A 21,765-nucleotide genomic window follows, 5' to 3' on the forward strand; every position below is an offset into this window, starting at 1 on the left:
TAGCTTAATGGTTTAAAAAAGAGGAGCATGGACAAGTTTGGCCGAAGGGCCTGTTTCCATGCTGTAAACCTCTATTATGATAAACCCACAGTATTATTTACAATATGATACATTCCTTCCTTTAGCTCCCACTCACATGTACATACTATATTGACATGGTCAATCTGTCAGGGGGAACAACGGTGTCATGGAGATTACTTTCTGGGAACTGGAACTCACCTTTGGTTCATTTTTGGTGATCATGGCTTTGGCAAAACCACCAATGGTGACCCCCTTCTTGCACACCGTTGGTTGCCAATACCGGACCCCCAGTTTCCTCTGTAGAAGGAGGAGCTATTGGTTCCACGCTCCCTTTCCTGGTACCCCCACTGATGCCATCCGTAAGGACTCCAAAGTTGTTGATGTGACTCACCCCCTGATGTGGGGCACCAGCAGTTGGTCTGCCAAACTAATACATCCTGAGTTTCCACCATATAGGACAAAGGCTGTGTCTTGGCTACAATCGTGGCCGGAACCCACTTCTCCCCCGAAGAATGGTTCCTGGCAAGTATCAACTCACCCTTCTGGAATACCCTCAGATTGGCATGTTCAGCTCGACAGCCCATCAGCCTCCTGGTTCCTCTCCACCACTCGTCTCATCAGGCTTCAGTAGGTAAAACATTGTACGTATCTATCTCTCAAACATCAATGCCACCAGGATGCATTTAGTTGTTGCATAGGAAGTGTTCCTGTACACACTGAAGAACTGGTTTAATCTTTGCATCAATGACCCCTCTCCCCCATGTATCTTCTAGTGGGTATTTAACAGACTGTATAAAGCACTGTGCTAAGCCATTCGTCTCTGGGTGGTAGGGCGCAGACTTTATATGATGAATTCCAAGCAGTTCCATGTACTCCACAAAGTCCCACTACACGAACTGTGGTCTGTTGTCACTTACAACCTGGTCTGGATATCCAAACCTAGCAAACATTCATCAAGCTTGCAAAGGGTCGATTCTGTGGTCGCCAACTTCATACATTTCACTTACAACTACTTAGGGTGTGCGTCGATAGCCACCAGCAACACCTGGCCTTCCACTGGCCCTGCAAAATCTATGTGGACCTGCTCTCAAGGCCCCTTTGGTCATTCCCATGGGTGCAATGGTGACGTAGGTGGTGCCTTCCGAATATTTGAACACGATACACAAGAGCCTGCTTTCTCCTCAATGCTCGTATGGACTTTTGGTCACCACACAACTGTGGTCCACCTCTTTCATGCACACCACCCCTGGGTGCCCTTGCTCCAAAACCTTTCTCCACAAGGAAGGGGGAATGACAACCCCCACAACAAACAACCGTCTTGCACTGACAATTGCCACTGCTGGCTTAAATATGGCCTTAGTTCTGGATTCTTCTGTCGGCTTGTTCTTTCATTGCAGAAGAGGTCTACCACTTGTGGGATCCTTTCGTGTGGCATGTTTTACCTTAGCAGCTTATGATCTTGTGAAATGTACATGATCTGGACAATCTTGTCCAGGACCTTTTTATTACTAGGCAATAACAGCCTGGAAAACACTTCCGCATTCGCATGATCTGATGGTGGTAACGGATTTCATACAAGTGTTCTGATAATATCAACGCCCACCTTTGCAATCGAACTGCGGCCATGGATGGAATCCCTGAGTGAGGTCCCAAAATCGTAGTCAGCGGTCTGTCAGCAAGACAAACATCCTACCATACGGATAGAGGTGAAACTTAGCAACCCGAAAAATGATGCCTAGTGCCTCCTTCTTTATTTGCACTTGGTTTTCTTCCGCTTTAGAAAGTGATGCAAATGCAAAGGGCTTGTCTTCTCTATTTGCCATCAAATGGAATAGCATCACTCCCATGCCACACAGCAAAGTGTAACAGGCCAGCTAACGAGGTAGTTTGGGATTAAAATGCATTAGGACCTCAGAGACCTTCAATGACTTCTTCACTGCCTGGTCAGCCTTCTCACACTCTGGCTCTCTTTTCCACACCTGTCCCTTCATCAATAACTGATGCAGTGGTTTCAGTGCTGTCACCAAGTCAGCCACAAATTTGCCATAATAGTTTGAGAGTCCCAGGAAGGACCTCAACTGGTTCATGTTTTCTGGTCTCATGTGACCATGATGTGGAGATGCCAGCGTTAGACTTGGGTAAGCACAGTAAGAAGTCTCACAACACCAGGTTAAAGTCCAACAGGTTTTTTGTGGCTTGTGCTACCAAATAAACCTGTTGGACTTTAACCTGGTGTTGTGACACTTCTTACTTTGTTGTGCCCCCCAGCTTCTTTGGCGCTTTATGTAATCCTTCACCATTGATAATGTGTCCTAAATATTCAGAGTCCTTGAAAAACTCACACTTCTCTTTTCTAATCTGCAGCCCACATTCCTGCAGTCTCTTTGTGCCTCTTCTAAGTTCTGCAAGTGTTTCCCATCTGCGGAACCAGTTGCCAGGGTGTCATCTAGGTAACACTGAACTCTCAGAAGACCACTCAATATCTGGTCCATTGCTCTTTGAGAAATGGCTGGAGCCGAAGTAATGTCAAAAGGCAGTTGTTTGTAACCCTTCATATGTGATGGTAGTTAACAGTGGCTGAGAGTCTTCGGCCATCCCACCTGCAAATAAACTTGGGAGAGATCCATTTTGGTAAATTTCTGGCCACCAGCAAGGCCACCAAACAGGTCTTTGATAAGGGGTAACAGATACTGATCCGCACATATGCTAGGGTTCAATGTGACTTTAAAATCCCTGCATTGCCTCACTGAGCCATCAGTCTTCATGATGGGAACAATGGGCGTGGCCCACTCACTCGTGACCACTGGTTCCAATACCCCCAAACCCATGATCTCGAGTTCGGCCTCCACCTTGGGTTTAATCGCGTACATTACTGGATGTGCCTTCATGCTCTTTGAGCATGTATCCAGCTTCAGCTGTAAGCTCACTTTCACTCTTTTCATCTCACCAAGGATTCCATTAAACACCTTCTTGTATCGCTCCAAAATATCATTCTGACTCGAACGAGACTCTATTAATCTGTTCACCACCTGTTCATCAGTCAGCCAGACTGTCTGAACAAGGCAGGGTAGTCACTTTAATGACACCCAAAGGTAGATGCGTGCACTGGTCCCTCAGTTGTACCTTGGCTGAGACAAAGCCCTCAAGAGGAATCAACTTTTCCATGCACGTCCTCAAGAGTGATGTTCACTTGCTTCAGAGGTAGATGATTTAACATTTCATGGGATCAGCAACATTGCCGCCCTGGTGTCCACCTCCATCTTCACTGGTTTCCCTCCCACTTTGGACATCGCCGAGTGCTTCACCTTGCACAGACAGATGTTTAGTTTAAACTATATCTTCTCAGTCTGCTCTGTTTTCTCTGCAGACCCCATGGACTTCTTTCCTCATCAACACTGGCCACTTCTTCCTGGGTCTTAACCCAGATTGCTTTAACTTCGCACTCTCCTGGGGCACTGGTGCTCTGCAGTTCCGGGCAATGTGGCCCATTTTCTGACAGTTCCAGCACTGAGCTCCCCTCGTCAATCAACTGGATTCTGAGAGACCCATTCGGCCACAATGGCAGCATTTCTCAGGTCGTGACTGACTCTTTGGTGTCACTGTCATCTTGTGCACCCTCGCACTAGTGCCTAAGTGTGCTGCCTCCCTGGCAGCCCGTTCCAAGAAGATAGAGCTTTTGAGATCATTCTTAAACTCCAGATGCGGCTCTGCCAGTAATCTTCACTGAAGTGCTTCCTGTTGGAGGCCACATACAAGCCGGTCCTATAGCACATCCTGCAAGAAAGCCCTGCAGTCACAATGCTCCACGAGGCTTTTGAGGGTCTTACCCTTCATCTAGTCCTACTTGTAAAAGTGGAAATGCTCCGTGATTAGCAGTGGTTTTGGCGTGAAGTGCCCCTCCAATACTGCACACAAATCCTGGAATGGCTTCTCAGCCGGTTTCTCTGGCTGTGGTAAACTCCTCAGGATGCCAATTGTCTTACTTCCAATAGTGCTAAGAAAGGCCAGCACAATGAGGTCCTCTGCCACCTGATTTGCCTTCACAAATATACTGAACCGTTTAATGGAGGTCGTCCATGACTCAGCTTCCTCATTGAACGCGTCTATGATGTCAAATTTTTCCACCATTCTTCTTTGCCGGCAGCAGGGGTTTTTCTGCCCCTGAAACTAGGCCCAAAGCCTGCTTCTTACTCCTGCACTCCCTGAGTACTCGGTATTCCCTATTGCCCAATGACCGAGTCTACTTCCAATTGCCCCGCAACAATCGATGCCAGTGAAGGCCGTGGAGACAGATTTATAACCGTTGACGGCGCCCTGTTCAACTTGCTGTATCCCTTAACGCCCTCTTACCCCCATGGTCCTATCCATCCTCCGAGAGTTTTCTTTCACCCTGCACTGTGGATCCCAACAGACCACCCCAATGAAGGTCCTGATCTTTCACCTTACAAGCCACCGGTCACTCCAACCTTCGTCACCAGTGTTAAATTCTCTACTACAGAGCTGTAGTCTCAAGAACTCAGTCCACAGACAGGCTTTTGATTTGATTTATTATTGTCACATGTATTAGTATACAGTGAAAAGTATTGTTTCTTGCGCACTGTACAGACAAAGCATATCATACATAGAGAAGGAAAGGAGAGTGTGCAGAATGTAGTGTTACAGGCATAGCTAGGGTGTGGAAGAGGGGAAGATGGAAGAGAGTATGTCTGGGGTGCGTGGGGTCCTTGATTATGCTGGCTGCTTTTCCAAGCCAGCAGGAAGTGTAGACAGTGTCAATGGGTGGGAGGCTAGTTTGAGTGATGGACTGGGCTTCATTCACGACCCTTTGTAGTTTCTTACGGTCTTGGACAGAGCAGGAGCCATACCAAGCTGGGACACAACCAGAAAGAATGCTTTCTATGGTGCATCTGTAGAGGTTGGTGAGAGTTTGCCAAATATCCTTCTCCTGAGAAAGTAGAGGCGTTGGTGGGCTTTCTTAACTATAGTGTCCACATGGAGGGACTAGGACAGGTTGTTGATGATCTGGACACCTAAAAACTTGAAACCCTCAACCATTTGCACTTCATTCCCATTGATGTAGGCAGGGGCATGCCCTGCACTATCCTTCCTGAAGTCGATGACTATCTCTTTATTTTGTCGACATTGAGGGAGAGATTATTGTTATTCAACACAGGTATTAATCGCAGATCTTACTCGCTCCACACTCCATCAGCGAATATCCCCACTTCTTACTTTCTGAGGGAAGGAAGGTAATTGACGAAGCAACTGAAGATGGTTAGGCTTAGGACACTACCCTGAAGAACTCCTACAGTAATGTCCTGGAACTGAGATCATTGGCTTCCAACCACCACAACCATTTTCCTTTGCACCAATCAGCGGAGGGTTTGTCCCCCCGATTCCCTTTGACTCCAGTTTTGCTAGGACTCCATGATGCCATATTCAGTCAAATGCTGTCTTGATGTCAAGGGCTGTCACTCTCATCTTCGGCATTCTGATCTTTTCTCCGTGTTTGAACCAAGCTTGTAGTGATGTCAAGAGCTGAGTGATTCTGGCGGGACCCAAACTGAGCATCCGTGAGCAGGTTATTCCTGAGTAAGTGCCGCTTCATAGCGCTCTTGATGACACCTTCCATCACTTCACTGATGATCAAGAGTTGACTGATGGGGCAGTAATTGGCCGGGTTGGATTTGTCTTGCTTTTTGTATGCAAGACGTACCTGGGCAATTTTCCACATTGCCGGGTAGGTGCCAGTTTTGTAGCAGCACTGGAACAGCTTGGCTAGAACAGCAGGGCTATTCCCCTTCTATCAGGAAATGGCCTAATGGAGTTTAAATTGAAAGAGAAAATAAATATAACCACAGTAACAAAAAGTCTCCCTGACCTGTTCTTGTAAAGTCAACCACAGTCCCACTTTGCAGTCTTTATAGCCATCTTTGCAGCAGCTCCCGTTGAAAAATGTAATTCCCACTACCCAGGTTTCCCCAACACCCACTGCATTATGGTGTGGGCAACATACGATTAGTCGGGTTAATTGCCCTGCAAGATCAATTGCCTTTCAGTGAGTTTTCTAAAAATGCTGGAACTCCACATTATGGGAAACTGACGTGTTGACTTTGGGTTCACAACCCAACATCATCATGCTGAATTTTACACATGCAGTTTTGATCTAGGGATGCAAGATTCTGAACATAAAATCATTTTAAATTTACTTTGTTGATATACAGCTTTCTTTGACTGCCTAGAAAGTGCCCCCCACCCCCCTCCCCCCTAGGTCTCTGTGTGAATTTGCAGGTTGGAGTCTGATGATGCGATCAGAGTCCGATCTGCATTTTCAAACAGAACCACACTAAATTGAGGCAGGTATCCTTGATGCTTATAATTCAAAATTGCAGTCAATCAGGGTGGAATAGGAGTGGTCAGTCCCCCACTCCATTTGAACTGCCACCTCCCCACCCACACTATTAGTGAGTGTCCTGCAGCTCCCAGGGAGTGCTGAATTACAGTAACACTCATTGAACAGAATGCTTCTTAATGGTCCATTCTACCAATTTCAGCATTCATTTTGAAGGATAGCTTGGAATGGAGAGCAGAAAGACTCCTCTGGCTACTGAACCACATGACCATTAATCAAAGCTAACAGCTCCTGAAATGTTGACAATCTTTCAGAGCGAACAGATGATCCAGATTTTAGTTTCTGACTAACCTGGCTCGCCGAAATCCACTTGCATTAGAGCGGGATGCTTCATCAATAAGGGGAGTTACAATCTTTTCAGTCATGTCAGTCAAAACGGAAAATGTTGGCTCCACAATAAAGTCAATAAAACCTGGAAAAAAATCATGGCAACTATTTTAAAAATAACAAATGTTCCTTAAAGGACTGCAAAGTGAGTGACCATGGTGTATCTGACAGGAATGTATTATGTTTTAGGAATAGGAATTAGTTGCTCATGATGAGATGACAGACATTGACCCTTCCATAGTCTCGAGATTCAATTATCTGCAGTACAATTCCGTTCAGAGTAAGTGTAACAAGAAGGTGGTATTTTGCTTCATATTAAAAAAAGGTACATTGTTTCATAACCCGTTGTGTTATTTGATGGTGGGACTGTTGGAAGCTCCTAATTTAGAATTGAAACTATTACATTTTGTTTTGAATGAAGTGCCATTTCTTTGAAATGCACATCAGAGAAGTGATATAATTATACATCATAGATTCAGTGTGAGACAGCAATAAAGTATTCTGCCAAATTCTCTATAAAATAATTATAACATTAAGAGCAATAAAACAAAGTGAAATTAGTAAACAGGCCACGTCCCAGATCAAATCTTTAATTCTTCCATGGACCTTCCTGTCATTGTCTCCATTCAATATGGCTGGAGCATATGTTGTCAAGCTGAGTGGGAAAATGGGCTAACACTCTGTTCTTTCAACTCTTAAAGAGGTCCAAACTAGGGAAATCACTTCCAACTGCTGTTGGTAATTTTACAGGATACATCAAATTGTCAAAGGCTAGACTAACAGCGCCTACTTAAACCAGGCCAACAACTTTTAAAGAAGCAAATGTAGCATTCTGGTGGCAGCAGGTTTTTTTTCAGTTCATTCATGAGAAGTGGGCATCGCTGGCTAGGCCAGCAGTTATTGCACATTCCGAACTGTTCTCGACTCGAGTGATTGTTAGGCTATTTAAGAGTCAATCACATTGCTGTGAGGGAGTCAGATCAGATAAGGATGGCAGATTTCTCTCCGTAAAAGGACATTAGTGAACCAGATGGGTTTTTATGAAAATTGACAATGATTCAATAATCAACATCTTTCCCGATTGTTTTATTGAATTCAAATTTCACCATCTGCCATGGTGGGATTTGAACCCGGGTCCCCAGAGCTGTTCACCGGATTACTACCATTATGCCATCATTTGGAAATTAGAGCAGAAGAGAACATAAGAAAGAAGAACACTGAATGATGGCACACCATTTCAGAGCACAAACTCCAAGATTTTCCAACATTACACTGGAGGCCTTGGTTGTGCAGGCGGACAGGAGCTATAAAGGAGGAAACAGGAGGTCTGCAAGACAGGCCATTAGAAGGAAGAGGGAGAATAGCTATGCCAGCCAATGCCAGAAATAGCTCCAAGGACTTGGATTTTGTGTCAAAAGAAGTTCAATAACTTCACATGCTGCTCCTTCGTCAGATGGGGCGGCACGGTAGCACAGTGGTTAGCACTGCTGCTTCACAGCTCCAGGGACCTGGGTTCGATTCCCGGCTCGGGTCACTGTCTGTGTGGAGTTTGCACATTCTCCTCGTGTCTGCGTGGGTTTCCTCCGGGTGCTCCGGTTTCCCCCCACAGTCCAAAGATGTGCGGGTTAGGTTGATTGGCTATGCTAAAAATTGCCCCTGAGAATCCTGAAATGCGTAGGTTAGAGGGATTAGCGGGTAAATATGTAGGGATATGGGGGTAGGGCCTGGGTGGGATTGTGGTCGATGCAGACTCGATGGGCCGAATGGCCTCCTTCTGCACTGTAGGGTTTCTATGAAAAAAAAATGGAGTGGATATCTGCTCTCAATCAGGGCATTGAGAGCAGATATCCACTCCATCTGAGGAAGGAGCAGCGCTCCGAAAGCTAATGGCATTTGCTACCAAATAAACCTGTTGGACTTTAACCTGGTGTTGTTAAAACTCTTACTGTGTTTACCCCAGTCCAACGCCGGCATCTCCACACCATGAGTACAAAAGAAGGCCATTTGGCCCATCAGGTCTGCACTGACTCTGACAGTGCATTTGATTTGATTTAATTTATTGTCACATGTCTTGAGATACAGTGAAAAGTATTGTTTCTTGCATGCTATACGGACAAAACATACTGTTCATAGAGTACATTAGGAGAAAAGGAAAGGAGAACGTGCAGAATATGGTGTTACAGTCACAGCTAGGATGTAGCGAGAGATCAGCTTAATATATGGTAGCTCAACTCAAAAGTCTGATGGCAGCAGAGAAGAAGCAGTCCTTGAGTCGGTTGTTACGTGCTCTTAGACTTTTGTATCTTTTTCCTAATGGAAGGTGGAAGAGAGAATGGTTCTCCACTGTCCTATCCCTATAACCCCCCCACATTTATCCCACTAATCCCCATAACCTACACATCTTTGGACACTAAGGGGCAATTTAGCATGGCCAATCCACCTAACCTGCACATCATAGGACTGTGGGAGGAAACTGGAGCACCCAGAGGAAACCCACGCAAACACAGGGAGAACTCCACACAGACAATCACCCAAGGTTGGAATCGAACCCGGATCCCTAGCGCTGTGAGGATGCAGTGTTAACCACTGTACCGTCACTTGGCCCATACACTGTTCAATGCACTACAGCCCATTACCCAAGAACTAGACATATTTATCAATCATGACTCAAACCTCATACCTAACATTTATTTGCCTCACCTCACCCTCACGCACTTACTGCCTTACATTCATAATCTCAGTTTACCCTTGCTGAGAGCCACTGAATTATGACAAGCCTATTAACCAAACACATTGCACCATACTCACACACTTCCCAATCTCTTGCAGGACAAGGTGATGACATAACACATGCAAGCCAGAACAGTGTAAATGTAAGCCTACTTATTTAACTTGAATCTGTGGGAAAATGACCTTCCACTCTTGGAGGAGACGGTGCTCACCATCATTGGTGCAGGCATGTGGCCAGCGGCAGGTTGAAATCATTCAAATTGACTGAATAATTGTACCTGCTTCTCTTCACATACCACTTACCCCATATCTCACAATCTCCTGTAATTTACATTCTGTAAATGATGTAAGCATTTCCCTCACCACAACATGACCTTCACTCCTTTCTCCTTTCAGACACCACCAACCTAACCAGGCAATGGTTTACAGCCTTCCACTTTGTAAGACAATGGTTTGCACTATGTGGCCAACTCTGTGTTAAACATTGTCCAGTGTGGTTCAGGAGTCCCATTCTAGCATGGCAGTCTTTGCTGCAATTGTTGCAGCAGAGACTGCCATGCTAGAATGGGACTCCTGAATGGTGAGTTGCAAAGATGTATGATTCACTGGTCCCTGTTTTCTCTGAGCTCTCTTCTCATTTCTGTAACTCAGAGGGCTAAGGAAAAGAGGAGGAAGGCGGTATTAATCGGGGACTCGATGATGAAGGGGACAGACAGGCGTTTCTGCGGAGGTAGGCGGGATTCTCGCATGGTGGTCTGCCTCCCTGGGGCCGGGATCCAGGATGTCGCTAGTCGCGTCCCGGAAATCCTGAGGTGGGAGGGAGAGGATCCTGAGGTAGCGGTACATATTGGTACCGCTGATGTGGGTAGGAAGGGAGAAGGGGTCATGAAAAGGGAGTACAGGGAATTAGGGAGACAGCTGAGAAAGAGGAAAGCAAAGGTAGTAATCTCAGGATTACTGCCTGTGCCACGGGAAGGTGAGGGCAGGAATGGAGTGAGGTGGAAGATGAATGTGTGGCTGAGGGACTGGTGCAGGGGGCAGGGATTCAGGTTCCTGGACCATTGGGACCTCTTTAGGGGCAGGGGTGATCTGTATACAAAAAACGGGTGGAACTTGAATCACACGGGGACCAATATCCTGGCCGGTAGGTTGGCTAAGGCTACTGGGGAGAATTTAAACTAGATAGGTTGGGGGGAGGGGAGCTAGAAGAGTTGACTGGGATCAAGGAACTAATTGATGGGGGGGAGGATGCAGGGGTAAGGGGAATTACAAAATTAATGGTAGAGGAGAGGGTGCAAGTGAATGAAGGCGGTAATTTAGATAAGGGAGTAGAGGGAGAGGGTGTTCGCGACTCATCAAAGCGGGTCCAGATAAAAGCTGGAATAAGGACACTTTGCCTGAATGCACAAAGCATTCGGAACAAGGTAAATGAGTTGATGGTGCAAATCAGCACAAGTGGGTACGATCTAGTGGCCATTACAGAAACGTGGCTGAAAGGTGACCAGGACTGGGAGATGAATATCCAGGGGTATCAGGCGTTTAGGAAGAATAGACAGGAAGGAAAAGGTGGTGGGGTCGCGCTATTAATAAGAGATAATATCAGGGTAGTACTGAGGGATGACATAGGCTCTGAGGAACAAAACGTGGAATCATTATGGGTAGAGGTGAGGAATAGTAGAGGGAGAAAGACACTAGTAGGTGTGGTATATAGGCCCCCAAATAATAATGTTGAGGTAGGGAGGGCTATAAACAAGCAGATAAGGGACGCGTGTAAAAACGGAACGGCAATAATCATGGGGGACTTCAACATGCACATTGACTGGCAGACTCAAGTCGGTAAGGGTGGAATGGAGGAAGAGTTCTTAGAATGCTGTCGGGATAGTTTCCTTGAACAGCATGTTACGGAACCGACGAGGGAACGAGCTATTTTGGATCTGGTATTGTGTAACGAGGTAGGCAGAATTAAGGATCTTATTGTGAAGGACCCTCTTGGGTCTAGTGACCACAATATGGTCGAATTTCTGATTCAGATGGAAGAGGAGAAAGTTTGGTCCCAAACCAGTGTCCTCTGTTTGAACAGAGGGAAATATGATAGGATGAGGGATGAATTGGCTAAGGTAGACTGGGAGAGCAGGCTGGCAGGTAGGATAGCTGAGGAACAGTGGAGGATTTTTAAGGAGATCCTTTTCAGTTCTCAGCAAAAATATATTCCAGCAAAAAACAAGGATTGTAAGAAAAGGGAGAACCAGCCGTGGATAACGAAGGAAATAAAGGAGAGTATTAAAATAAAAACTGCTGCGTACAGAGTGGCCAAAAATAGTGGAGAAACAAGTGATTGGGAAAAATTTAAGAAACAACAAAGAGAGACGAAGAAAGCGATAAAGAAAGGAAGGATAGACTATGAAGCTAGGCTAGCAATTAATATAAAAAATGATAGTAAAAGTTTTTATAAATATATAAAAAGGAATAGAGTGGCTAGAGTGAATGTTGGACCCTTGGAGGACGAGAGGGGGGAGTTAATAGTGGGAAATGAGGATATGGCTGAGCCTTTAAATAAGTTTTTTGTGTCGGTCTTCACGGTGGAGGACACAAATAGTTTGCCAAATATTAACGATAGAGGGTTGGCAGCAGGAGAAATACTTAATACAATTAATGTTACCAGAGAGGCAGTGCTGGGTAGACTAATGGGACTGAAGGTGGACAAGTCCCCGGGTCCGGATGGAATGCATCCCAGGGTATTGAAAGAAATGTCAGAGGTAATAGTGGATGCGTTAGTGATTATTTATCAAAACTCGTTGCATTCTGGGGTAGTGCCGGTTGATTGGAAAACGGCTAATGTTACGCCGCTGTTTAAAAAAGGAAGGAGACAAAAGGCGGGTAACTATAGGCCGGTCAGCTTAACGTCTGTAGTAGGGAAAATGCTGGAATCCATTATTAAAGAGGAGATAGCAGGGCATCTGGATAGAAATGGTTCGATCAATCAGACGCAGCATGGATTCATGAGGGGAAAGTCGTGCTTGACGAACATGTTGGATTTTTATGAAGATGTGACGAGGGCGGTTGATGGAGGAGAACCAGTGGATGCGGTGTTTTTGGATTTCCAAAAGGCGTTTGATAAGGTGCCCCATAAAAGGCTGCTGAAGAAGATTAGGGCACACGGAGTTGGGGGTAGTGTGTTAAAGTGGATTGGGGACTGGCTATCCGACAGGAAGCAAAGAGTCGGAATAAATGGGTGTTTTTCCGGTTGGAGGAAGGTAACTAGTGGCGTGCCGCAGGGATCGGTACTCGGGCCGCAACTGTTTACCATTTATATAGATGATCTGGAGGAGGGGACGGAGTGTAGGGTAACGAAGTTTGCAGACGACACAAAGATAAGTGGAAAAGTGAATCGTGTGGAGGACGGAGAAGATCTGCAGAGAGATTTGGACAGGCTGAGTGAGTGGGCGAGGATATGGCAAATGGAGTATAACGTTGAGAAATGCGAGGTTATACACTTTGGAGGAAATAATAACAAATGGGATTACTATCTCAATGGAAACAAATTAAAACATGCTACCGTGCAAAGGGACCTGGGGGTCCTTGTGCATGAGACGCAAAAGCCCAGTCTGCAGGTACAACAGGTGATCAAGAAGGCAAATGGGATGTTGGCCTATATTGCGAGGGGGATAGAATATAAAAGCAGGGATGTCTTGATGCACCTGTACAGGGCATTGGTGAGGCCGCAGCTGGAATACTGTGTGCAGTATTGGTCCCCTTATATGAGGAAGGATATATTGGCATTGGAGGGAGTGCAGAGAAGGTTCACCAGGTTGATACCGGAGATGAGGGGTTTGGATTATGAGGAGAGGCTGAGGAGATTGGGTTTGTACTCGTTGGAGTTTAGAAGGATGAGGGGGGATCTTATGGAGACTTATAAGATAATGCGGGGGCTGGATAGGGTGGAGGCGGAGAGATTCTTTCCACTTAGTAAGGAAGTTAAAACTAGAGGACACAGCCTCAAAATAAAGGGGGGTCGGTTTAAGACAGAGTTGAGGAGGAACTTCTTCTCCCAGAGGGTGGTGAATCTCTGGAATTCTCTGCCCACTGAGGTGGTGGAGGCTACCTCGCTGAATATGTTTAAAGCGCGGATGGATGGATTCCTGATCAGTAAGGGAATTAAGGGTTATGGGGGTCAGGTGGGTAAGTGGTACTGATCCACGTCAGATCAGCCATGATCTTATTGAATGGCGGGGCAGGCTCGAGGGGCTAGATGGCCTACTCCTGCTCCTATTTCTTATGTTCTTATGTTTACCTCTTCCAAGTGGTGAGCTTCCAAAGTCATAGCCATCAGCAACTGTCTCCCAGTTGTGAGTGTCAATTACTTATATCTTCATAGCTCATTTGTAGGTATCCTTGCAGAGAAGGAACAGATGCCCAAGAAGTCAAAACCCAATTACTGGTTCTCGGTACAGAAGGTCTTTAGAGAAACTCATCATCCCCCACGGAAGATGGCTGAACCATTGCAGATGTTGTTCGCTCAGCAATGAGTGTACGCTGATGGAATTAGTATGCTCCAGGGACTCTGAATTGGCGACTATATCCTGTCAAGAGATACTGAGGAAATATCTTGGAGGCAAATGTCATGTCCCTAAGACCCTAACACATGAAAGAGATAATAAACTGTTTGGATTAAGCCTTACTTTTTTGCTAATTTAAAAAGTGGACTTCGCTGAGCTGCTATTGATCACATGATTCACGAGTTGGCTACAGCTTCTGGAAATTTCCAACAGCAGCTACAGGACTAAAATGCAACAATCATCCATGTGGAATCTCATACCTCTCATTGTGAGTACACATTACAATCAATTAAACCAGAAACCAGTAGACAACCTAAAGGGAGAGCCCATGATCTAAACTTCTGGCCTTTGGAAAGTTTTAATACAACATTTCCAGACTCACAATTCAGTCTGCTGCTTAAACTTAGTCTGCAAACATTACAACAGGACTCCAGGCTGACTAACAGCTTGCATCATGTCTAAACCTTCTCGAACCCTGTTTTTCTGGAAGATTTCTTCCATCCCCTGCCAAGCAGACCCAGTCTCTGCATGCCAACTTCATTTCACTGTGTCACCGTCAACTTGAAAGGAATTCTGCAACTCCTGCTTCAGCTGTGTGAACGGAAGCTTCTCCATGGCTGGAGTCACTGGACCCTGACTGTCTAGACTCTGGCAATCATCTGAACTGACATCCGTATCTGCGGTTCTTTTATTAGTCGTAAAAATTCCTCTTTCCGATCTTCTTACTGTCTACTTGTGTGTGTATGAAGCTGTGACCATCTCCTGAGTTTGAATAAACCATACTTCTGATTTAACCCCAAAGAGATCACTTCTTTACAAATTGACCTCACAGAGAGAGAGTTGTGTTTTGGGAAACACGCCACAGCCTATTTCAAAAATTAAAACACTTCTGCTTATGGACAGGCTGACCATAGCATAGACTTACAGTGAGAAAAATAAAAGAGTTCAGGTTTGCCTCTCTCCACTGTCTGTAACTGTCCATATCATCATGAAGTGGAAATGGTCGACAGCTACAAGTTTCTAGGTGTCCAGATCATCAACAAACTGTCCTGGTCCTTCCACATTGATGCTATAGTGAAAAAAGCCCACGAACGCCTCTACTTTCTAAGGAAGCTAAGGAAATTCAGCATGTCCGCTACGACTCTCACCAATTTTTACAGATGCACCATAGAAAGCATCCTTTTCGGAAATATCACAGCTCTTGTTCTGACCAAGACAGTAGGAAACTACAAAGGCTTGTGAAAAAAGTCCAGTCCATCACGCAAACCAGCCTCCCATCCATTGACTCCTTTTACACTTCCCGCTGTCTCGGAAAAGCAGCCAGCATGATCAAGGACCCCATGCACCCTGGACATACTCTCTTCCACCTTCTTCCGTTGGGAAATAAATACAAAAGTCTGAGATCACGTACCAAACGACTCAAGAACAGCTTCTTCCCTGTTGTCATCAGACTTTTGAATGGACCTACTACATATTAAGCTGATCTTTCTCTACACCCTAGCTATGACTAACATTATATTCTGCACCCTCTTCTTTCCTTCTCCCCAATGTACTCTAAAGAACAAAGAGCAAAAGAAAATTACAGAACAGGAACAGGTCCTTCAAGCCTGCACCGACCATGCTGCCCGACTGAACTAAAACCCCCTACCCTTCCGGGGACCATGTCCTTCTATTCCCATCCTATTCATGTATTTGTCAAGACACCCCTTATAAGTCACTACAGTATCTGCTTCCACTACCTCCCCCGGCAACGGGTTCTAGGCACCCACTACTCTCTGTGTAAAAAATCTGCCTCATACATCTCCTTTAAACCTCGCCCTCGCACCTTAAACCTGTGCCCCCTAGTAATTGACTCTTCCACCCTGGGAAAAAGCTTCTGACTATCCACTCTGTCCATGCCTCTCATAATTTTGTAGACTTCTATCCTCGCCCCTCAACCTCCGTCGTTCCAGTGAGAACAAACCAAGTTTCTCCAACCTCTCCTTATAGCGAGTGCCCTCCATACCAGGCAACATCCTGGCAAATCTTTTCTGTACCCTCTCCAAAGCCTCCACATCCTTCTGGTAGTGTGGCGACCAGAATTGAACACTATATTCCAAGTGCGGCCTAACTAGGGTTCTACAGAGCTGCAACATGACTTGCCAATTTTTAAACTCAATGCCCCGGCCGATGCAGGCAAGCATGCCGTATGCCTTCTTGACTACCTTCTCTACCTGCATTGCACTTTCAGTGATTTGTGTACCTGTACACCCAGATCCCTTTGCCTATCAATACTCCTAAGGGTTCTGCCATTTACTATATATTTCCTATCTGTATTAGATCTTCCAAAATGCATTACCCCACATTTGTCCGGATTAAACTCCATCTGCCATCTCTGCCCAAGTCTCCAACCGATCTATATCCTGCTGTATCCTCTGATGGTCCTCATTGCTATCCGCAAATCCACCAACCTTTGTGTCGTCCGCAAACTTACTAATCAAATCAGTTACATTTTCCTCCAAATCATTTATATATATTACAAACAGCAAAGGTCCCAGCACTGATCGCTGAGGAACATCACTTGTCACAGCCCTCCATTCAGAAACGCACTCTTCCACTGCTACCCCCTGTCTTCTTTGACTGAGCCAGTTTTGTATCCACCCTGCCAGCTCACCTCTGATCCCATGCGACTTCATCTTCTGCACCAGTCTGCCATGAGGGACCTTGTCAAAGGCCTTACTGAAGTCCATGTAGACAACATCCACTGCCCTACACTCATCAATCATCTTCGTCACTTCCTCGAAAAACTCGATCAAGTACGTAAGACATGACCTCCCCTTCACAAAACCATGTTGCCTCTCACTAATAAGTCCACTTATTTCCAAGTGGGAATAAATCCTGTCTCGAAGAATCCTCTCCAATAATTTCCCTACCACTAATGTAAGGCTCTCCGGCCTGTAATTATCTGGATTATTCTTGCTACCCTTCTTAAACAAAGGAACAACATTGGCTATTCTCCAATCCTCTGGGGCCTCCCCTGTAGCCAGTGAGGATGCAAAGATTTCTCTCAAGGCCCCAGCAATTTCCTCCCTTGCCTCTCTCAGTATTCTGGGGTATATCCCATCAGGCTCTGGGGACTTGTCCATACACGGCATTATTTGTCTGTACAACGCGCAAGAAACAATTTTCACTGTATCCCAATACATGTGACAATAATAAATCAAAGCAAAACTCAGAAGGTGGGGAGTGGTCTGCCATATGATGTCCAAGTCTCACCATTGTGGAGGAGTGTTTTGAGGATGCAGGTTTGGTAAACTCACATTTTGGTATTCTCAATTGGGTTGCTGTTATTACACACACGCATAATCAGCCTGGACATACTAGCTGCAGCTTTTGAAATGCTTGTATTAGAACATAGAACAGTACAGCACAGAACAGGCCCTTCGGCCCACGATGTTGTGCCGAGCTTTATCTGAAACCAAGATCAAGCTATCCCACTCCCTATCATCCTGGTGTGCTCCATGTTGCTATCCAATAACCGCTTAAATGTTCCTAAAGTGTCTGACTCCACTATCACTGCAGGCAGTCCATTCCACACCCCAACCATTCTCTGCGTAAAGAACCTACCTCTGATATCCTTCCTGTATCTCCCACCACGAACCCTATAGTAATGCCCCCTTGTAATAGCTCCATCCACCCGAAGAAATAGTCTTTGAACGTTCACTCTATCTATCCCCTTCATCATTTTAGAAACCTCTATTAAGTCTCCCCTCAGCCTCCTCCGCTCCAGAGAGAACAGCCCTAGCTCCCTCAACCTTTCCTCATAAGACCTACCCTCCAAACCAGGCAGCATCCTGGGAAATCTCCTCTGCACTCTTTCCAGCGCTTCCACATCCTTCTTATAGTGAGGTGACCAGAACTGCACACAATATTCCAAATGTGGTCTCACCAAGGTCCTGTACAGTTGCAGCATAACCCCACGGCTCTTAAACTCCAACCCCCTGTTAATCAAAGCTAACACACTATAGGCCTTCTTCACAGCTCTATCCACTTGAGTGGCAACCTTTAGAGATCTGTGGATATGAACCCCAAGATCTCTCTGTTCCTCCACAGTCTTCAGAACCCTACCTTTGACCCTGTAGTCCACATTTAAATTAGTCCTACCAAAATGAATCACCTCACATTTAGAACATAGAACATAGAACAGTACAGCACAGAACAGGCCCTTCGGCCCACGATGTTGTGCCGAGATTTATCTGAAACCAAGATCAAGCTATCCCACTCCCTATCATCCTGGTGTGCTCCATGTGCCTATCCAATAACCGCTTAAATGTTTCTAAAGTGTCTGACTCCACTATCACTGCAGGCAGTCCATTCCACACCCCAACCACTCTCTGCGTAAAGAACCTACCTCTGATATCCGTCCTGTATCTCCCACCACGAACCCTATAGTTATGCCCCCTTGTAATAGCTCCATCCACCCGAGGAAATAGTCTTTGAACGTTCACTCTATCTATCCCCTTCATCATTTTATACACCTCTATTAAGTCTCCCCTCAGCCTCCTCCGCTCCAGAGAGAACAGCCCTAGCTCCCTCAACCTTTCCTCATATGACCTACCCTCCAAACCAGGCAGCATCCTGGTAAATCTCCTCTGCACTCTTTCCAGCGCTTCCACATCCTTCTTATAGTGAGGTGACCAGAACTGCACACAATATTCCAAATGTGGTCTCACCAAGGTCCTGTACAGTTGCAGCATAACCCCACGGCTCTTAAACTCCAACCCCCTGTTAATAAAAGCTAACACACTATAGGCCTTCTTCACAGCTCTATCCACTTGACTGGCAACCTTTAGAGATCTGTGGATATGGACCCCAAGATCTCTCTGTTCCTCCACAGTCTTCAGAACCCTACCTTTGACCCTGTAATCCACATTTAAATTTGTCCTACCAAAATGAATCACCTCACATTTATCAGGGTTAAACTCCATTTGCCATTTTTCAGCCCAGCTTTGCATCCTATCTATGTCTCTTTGCAGCCTACAACAGCCCTCCATCTCATCCACTACTCCACCAATCTTGGTGTCATCAGCAAAGTTACTGATCCACCCTTCAGCCCCCTCCTCTAAGTCATTAATAAAAATCACAAAGAGCAGAGGACCAAGCACTGATCCCTGCGGCACACCGCTAGCAACCTGCCTCCAATCCGAAAATTTTCCATCGACCACCACCCTCTGTCTTCGGTCAGACAGCCAGTTACCTATCCAATCGGCCAACTTTTCCTCTATCCCACACCTCCTCACTTTCATCATAAGCCGACCATGGGAGACCTTATCAAACGCCTTACTAAAATCCATGTATATGACATCAACTGCCCTACCTTCATCAACACACTTAGTTACCTCCTCAAAAAATTCTATCAAATTTGTGAGGCACGACTTGCCCTTCACGAATCCGTGCTGACTATCTCGGATTAATCCGCATCTTTCTAAATGGTCGTAAATCCCATCCCTAAGGACCCTTTCCATCAATTTACCAACCACTGAAGTAAGACTAACCGGTCTATAATTACCAGGGTCATTTCTATTCCCTTTCTTAAACAGAGGAACAACATTCGCCATTCTCCAGTCCTCTGGCACCATCCCCGTGGACAGCGAGGACCCAAAGATCAACGCCAAAGGCTCTGCAATCTCATCCCTTGCCTCCCACAGAATCCTAGGATACATTTCATCAGGCCCAGGGGACTTATCGACCTTCAGTTTATTCAAAACTGCCAAGACATCCTCCCTCCGAACATCTATTTCCTCCAGCCTATTAGCCTGTAACACCTTCTCTTCCTCAAAAACATGGCCCCTCTCCTTGGTGAACACTGAAGAAAAGTATTCATTCATCACCTCGCCTATCTCTACTGACTCCATACACAAGTTCCCACTACTGTCCTTGACCGGCCCTAACCGGTTTATCAGGGTTAAACTCCATTTGCCATTTTTCAGCCCAGCTTTGCATCCTATCTATATCTCTTTGCAGCCTACAACAGCCCTCCACCTCATCCATTACTCCACCAATCTTGGTGTCATCAGCAAATTTACTGATCCACCCTTCAGCCCCCTCCTCTAAGTCATTAATAAAAATCACAAAGAGCAGAGGACCAAGCACTGATCTCTGTGGCACTCCGCTAGCAACCTGCCTCCAATCCGAAAATTTTCCATCCACCACCACCCTCTGTCTTCGATCAGACAGCCAGTTACCTATCCAATCGGCCAACTTTCCCTCTATCCCACACCTCCTCACTTTCATCATAAGCCGACCATGGGGGACCTTATCAAACGCCTTACTAAAATCCATGTATTTGACATCAACTGCCCTACCTTCATCAACACACTTACTTACCTCCTCAAAAAATTCAATCAAATTTGTGAGGCACGACTTGCCCTTCACGAATCCGTGCTGACTATCCCGGATTAATCCGCATCTTTCTAAATGGTCGTAAATCCCATCCCTAAGGACCTTTACCATCAATTTACCAACCACCGAAGTAAGACTAACCAGTCTATAATTACCAGGGTCATTTCTATTCCCTTTCTTAAACAGAGGAACAACATTCGCCATTCTCCAGTCCTCTGGCACCATCCCCGTGGACAGCGAGGACCCAAAGATCAAAGCCAAAGGCTCTGCAATCTCATCCCTTGCCTCCCAAAGAATCCTAGGATACATTTCATCAGGCCCAGGGGACTTATCGACCTTCAGTTTATTCAAAACTGCCAGGACATCCTCCCTCCGAACATCTATTTCCTCCAGCCTATTAGCCTGTAACACCTTCTCTTCCTCAAAAACATGGCCCCTCTCCTTGGTGAACACTGAAGAAAAGTATTCATTCATCACCTCGCCTATCTCCACTGACTCCATACACAAGTTCCCAGTACTGTCCTTGACCGGCCCTAACCTCACCCTGGTCATTCTTTTATTCCTCACATAAGAGTAAAAAGCCTTGGGGTTTTCCTTGATCCAACCCGCCAAGGACTTCTCATGTCCCCTCCTAGCTCTCCTAAGCCCCTTTTTCAGCTCATTCCTTGCTAACTTGTAACCCTCAATCGAGCCATCTGAACCTTGTTTCCTCATCCCTACATAAGCTTCCCTCTTCCTTTTCACAAGACATTCCACCTCTTTTGTGAACCATGGTTCCCTCACTCGGCCATTTCCTCCCTGCCTGACAGGGACATACCTATCAAGGACATCCAGTATTTGTTCCTTGAAAAAGTTCCACTTTTCATTAGTTCCTTTCCCTGACAGTTTCTGTTCCCAACTTATGCCCCCTAATTCTTGCCTAATCGCATCATAATTACCTCTCCCCCAATTGTAAACCTTGCCCTGCCGTACGGCCCTATCCCTCTCCATTGCAGTAACAAAAGACACCGAATTGTGGTATTAATTTCAGTGCAAAAAAAATAGATTGTTGGTGAATGTGGAGCCTAGAAATGTCAGCTTATCAACAACCTCCAAGGTTACATTGTCAATTCTGCTTGATGCCGGAATGGCAACATACTGGACCACGATATTTGGCTTCCTGATATTGATGGTCAAACCAAAGTCTTGCAGACATGAAAGAGTCTGTCCATTTGCCACTGAAAGTGTTCCTCAGTATAGAAGGTTAGTGTGCCATCATCAATGTAGAACCATTCTCTGCTGAGGACTTCGGACAGCTTTGTCTTGGATTTTAGGCAAGGTAAGATGAACAGTTTTCCA

At 45.7% G+C, this 21,765-nt stretch overlaps 1 protein-coding gene across 1 annotated transcript in view; it reads right to left on the bottom strand.

The window, feature by feature from the left end:
* The window catches only part of LOC144495491 (dual specificity calcium/calmodulin-dependent 3',5'-cyclic nucleotide phosphodiesterase 1A-like), a 754,486-nt gene that overhangs the window by 47,674 nt on the left and 685,047 nt on the right, over window positions 1–21,765 (bottom strand). The window contains exon 14 of the mRNA XM_078215508.1: window positions 6,725–6,845. Coding sequence (XP_078071634.1) covers window positions 6,725–6,845 — 121 coding nt within the window. The remainder of the gene's footprint in view (window positions 1–6,724; window positions 6,846–21,765) is intronic.

The sequence above is a fragment of the Mustelus asterias genome, chromosome 7 (genome assembly GCF_964213995.1).
Source record: "Mustelus asterias chromosome 7, sMusAst1.hap1.1, whole genome shotgun sequence".
Classification (NCBI taxonomy): Eukaryota; Metazoa; Chordata; class Chondrichthyes; order Carcharhiniformes; family Triakidae; genus Mustelus; species Mustelus asterias.